General features: G+C 36.8%; 1 protein-coding gene across 1 annotated transcript; it reads right to left on the minus strand.

Moving 5' to 3' along the window:
• Positions 1–234: 234 nt before the first annotated feature.
• On the minus strand, positions 235–3,758 carry LOC144437814 (malonyl-CoA-acyl carrier protein transacylase, mitochondrial-like). The gene is made up of 4 exons (XM_078126841.1): positions 3,057–3,758; positions 2,522–2,609; positions 1,734–1,954; positions 235–1,387 (listed from the first exon to the last, which is right to left on the minus strand). The coding sequence occupies exons 1-4, from the start codon at positions 3,696–3,698 to the stop codon at positions 992–994; spliced, it is 1,347 nt and encodes a 448-aa protein (XP_077982967.1). The 5' UTR covers positions 3,699–3,758; the 3' UTR covers positions 235–991.
• Positions 3,759–4,771: the final 1,013 nt, after the last annotated feature.

A 4,771-nucleotide genomic window follows, 5' to 3' on the forward strand; every position in this document is an offset into this window, starting at 1 on the left:
TTTCTCTATGTGCTACATTCATTTATAGCACTCACATCAAGTGTAAAAGTATACGGTTTCAATTGGTTTATTAACAAGCCCAGCATGTGGCCTTTCTAATGTGGTCAATTAGTAAATGAAACAGTATACTTTCACACTTGATATGGACGATATAAATGATTATGGTACATACAAAAAATGCTTTACTTTGGTGTTATGGGTTGTAATATGATGAAATCATGATTTGTTGGGGGTGCTTAGATTGGATTGGACAGTTATACAAATATGTTTACCCACGGGTGATTCAATACTGTTCATAGTGTATGATAATATGACTAAGTCATGCTATCTAACAACAGTTTCAAATAATGTTTCATTTGTGGCTAGTGTAGATAGCTTTATCATATGATTGAATAGTCTAGACTGTTTAATTGTACATACATCAAATCAGTGTACATGTACTGTCACTAAGTACTTGTAGACTGGTAGTTATACTTTCTACGAAAGTTTTCAGAAATTTTTCCAATGAGTAAAATAACAAAGACAACAACACGGCTACAGCAACTGAGGCTTTACAAATACAAAGGGTAGGGGCTTAATACATTATTGAACCAATTTCTGCAGTTGTTCACTTCAATGTTTTTTTTATACAATATGTAATATTATACCATGCATGAGGCAGGTTCAACACAAAATATGGAATACATATTCTGGTCATTCTGCGTCACGACAATGCGCGTCTATGCCACGACAACACATGTCTACATCACTGGTTCTGCTGTGTTTGACATATGAGTCAAAACGCTCAAAATTGCCATTACTTTCCTCGATTTTTTTGCTGGTGATGGTACAATTATAGTCCCTATATTTTGCTTCATTCAGCCAGAAAATACTTGTGTCCTAAAGGGTTATCATCACTCGGCTTAGCAACTCGTAGTGACAAGGGCCCCTTAGGTCACTCATATTTTCCTTGGCTGAACGAAGACAAATATTGGGGAGTGACATCTAAATATTATACTTCAATATTAGAATATGACTTCCGTGCTTTGGCATTCACTCTGGATAACAGTGATCCTAGTTGTTTTCCGGGACCAATTTCAAAGCTATGTGGGAAAGCCAGTCCTTGCTCTCTCTCATAGATGTAATGCATAGTTTGTTCCCACATTACCGGTTTAGCTATTTGTTCCGTCAATAGTTTTAATATTGAGTGCTGGTTTCTGTATGGTTTTCCACTCACATTAGCATGTACCTGTATAGCAGGTTTATCGAATGTAATGTTCATGGCAGCTTTGCTGAAGGCTGGCTGGGCTGGCTGCATCAGAGATGTATGGAATGCTCCACTAACGGGAAGACGTTTCACATTCCGAAGGTAGAATTCCTTGGCATTGTCTGAAATAAACTGAAGTGCCTGCAATGGAAAATAAACGTGATATGTTATTTATTGTTGCCAATAGTTTCAATTCAGTTTTCTAAGATATAGATGCAAATGTTGTAAAACTATTAAGCCGCTTTGCTCCAATGGTTAAACATGTCCCTATGCTACAGTACGCAACAATTGCTGCCAAAACTTCTGGTCCAAAAGGCTGCTTTGAAACACAGCACTCCTTGTGGCCAAATTAGATAATCTTTTGTTTTTCTGATAACTGGAATATGAGAACAATAGCAACAACAGCAAAAAGAACAATGACTAAGCAGGAGAATCCATATACATGTAATCTGTGATAAAATATCTTTGAAAACATCCTGACACCTACCTCGATATTTCCAGCAATGACTCTACCATCTGGGAACAAGTAGTTTGCAATATTACAGACAGGTTTGGACATTCCAACAACTTTCTCACAGTAATGCTTAGCTTCAGCACACACAAACTTAAACCTGGTTTGAGGTCTTCCCATCACTGATATCATCCCACTAGGAACTGCCTCTGAGGCTCTCTGCATTGCTTCTGCCCTCACTTTCACCAGTCTCAGAGCTGTGATGTCATTAAAAAAAATTGAAAGTTATGAAATATAAAATTGAGACAACTGTAACTGTTAAGATGTTGTATTTCAGTTTTGAATGATACTTGTTTATCTTGGTATATTTGCTGAAATATATGATTATTGGAATAGAAAGTGGTCAAAGGATTCCTGTCTTAGTATGTTATTCTAACTTGAAGTAAACAACTGCATTCCACAGTACACACTCAAGCAAGTGTTGACAATCTCAGTTGAACCAACATTTTCAAAATAACAATATGACATCAAAGAGCACAGCAGATTGGATGATTTTAGCCAATAGCATTGCAACTTACTTATTGAAAATCACAACTGAAATTGGGGAGTAATTGCATGGTACAGACAATGGCCGGACTAAAAAAACTTGCAGAAGTTGTCAGTCAGAGCACATCTGTAGTTACATTGGTCAATTCTTGTAGGGGTACATTCACATATTCATTCCTGAGGGGCAAGTGGTGACAACAACAACAACAACAACAACAACAACAACAACAACAACAACAACAACATACATACATACATAACATACAAATGTATCTTACCGTCTTCAAATTTGATGACTCCAGCAAAGACTAAAGCAGCAAACTCTCCAACACTAAAACCTGCTGCAGCGGCACAGTTCTCTATCGCCTAGAATCACAAGTGAAATATATGTTAAGTGTCAGTCAACACTATAAAGATAGTGTCTATTGACAAATGCTTGTCAATGACCAATTTTAACCACACTATGTCTATCAACAAGACAATATTGCTCTTGACAAGCAGGACACTTTTATAAAGTTTGACTATTCCTGAAGTTTGTTTGATGACAGTGTAATTTTATCACAAAACTCACACATTGATATGTGAGGTCCCCCTTTGAACAGGAATATGAATAACTCCACTCATGAAATATAAAAGTGTCATGATTAAATCGTGGAGATATACTCCCCTCATATACCTCCATGATAAAATTAAATTTAATATTTAATTGTTTCCGTGCCCAGACTTTCAGAAATGTCTAGAAAATTGTTCAAATTCTTCATGAATTCAATAATATAATAAAATACAGCATGTTACTTCTTCAATTCTACCTACCCAGGGATTATCATGTTGTAATTTTTGAAGCCCAGCCATTGATGTTACAAACACAGCAGGCTGGCAGTGTATAGTTTTATCCAATTCTTCCTTCGGTCCCTCTAAGCACAATTTAAGAATATCATATCCTAAGATTTCAGAGGAAGCCTGGTAAATTTCTTTTACATTTGGGTATCCGAGAAGTTTGTCTCCCATTCCAACGAACTGTGCTCCCTGGCCTGGAAACAACACGATGCTCTTTTCTGACGGGTCGATCACAGGTCTGTCTCGTTTCTCGATAGTTTGTAAAACGGGACCGGATTTATCGGTGAATAACTCTGAAGGCAGCTTCTCAAAGTCTATTTCCTCTGAACTCTCTTTCTCAGTTTGAGCAGAATCAAGCAGTGACTTGATGTTACCATGAGTTTTGTCGGACAGCTGATCATCAACTTCATGAAGCTCCAGGGTCGCCTTCGCATCCTGTCCTGCGGAGTCAGAATCTGATTTCGAACACATGTATCGGGCGGCACGGGTTGTTTCCGTGTCTACAGAAACCTTCCTATTGGTAAATACATGACTGTAATTCGAACATATCCTGAAACATCGCGAAAACGTCCTAAAATCAACCGAACTCCATGCACATCTTTTCAAAATCGCTGCCATGTTGCGTTGACCTTTAACCTATACGCCCTCAATTACAGACTTATGACCTCCCTTTGTTTTTACAGACTTGTGACCTCCCTTTGTTTTTAATCACTTAGCTGATCGATATGTATAAAGTTTTGAATTACTGCATTCACATAGGAGATCATTTTGCTACAAAAATTGTACATAATGACAATTACAGTGATTAAAATCACCAGGAATAAAAATTACGAAGCAAAATTTTTTATAGGTGCCAACAAGTAATGTCAGAAATAATTGCGTAGCGCCCTCAATAGTTAAATATTTAAAAATAACTTTATAATAGCGCCCTCTGTAGTTTGAAATGCTAGAAAGTGAATGTGAAATTGCACTCACGAAATTTAAATATCAAGAAATGATTTTGAAATAGCGCCCTCAGTAGCTTGAAGTGTCAGAAAAGTAATTTTGAAATAATGTTCTAAGTGGCTTGAAATGTCAGAAAGTAATTTCAAAATAGCTCTCTGAGTAATTTTAAATGTCAGGAATTACCCTCATCAGTTTGAAATGTCAGGAAACGATTTTCAAATAGCACCCTCAGTAGTTTGAATGTCAGAAAATGATTTTGAAATAGCGCCCTCAGCAGTTTGAATGTCAGAATATGGCATTGAAATAGCGCCCTCAGTAGTTTGGATGTTAGTCAATGGAATAGGGGAGAGACACACATACAATAATACAGATATCTGTCCAAACTAATTTAGACCTTTTAAGTTCAAAGAGCTGTAAATTGAACTGTTTTTGATAGAAGCCTACTGACCACACCCCCCCCCCCCCCCACCAACCAATAAATTCACAAATCTTTTGACAAACTGTTTATCAAAGTGAACATTTGGACACCCAGCCATTTCATCAATGACCAAAAGGCAAAGTTCAGTTAGTTACATTTTTTGTATAAAGGATTTAACTGTTTCTAGTAATGGCTGAATGTAATTTTCATGAGGGTAAAAATTTTTGAAAAATTGTGAAAAAGCAACAGATACTGCGGCATTAAGGACTGCAATACATTTGACTGACTAATGAAATAAAGGAGACATGAACAGGTGTAAATAGTGGTA

This window comes from Glandiceps talaboti, chromosome 7, assembly GCF_964340395.1.
Source record: "Glandiceps talaboti chromosome 7, keGlaTala1.1, whole genome shotgun sequence".
Lineage (NCBI taxonomy): Eukaryota > Metazoa > Hemichordata > Enteropneusta > Spengelidae > Glandiceps > Glandiceps talaboti.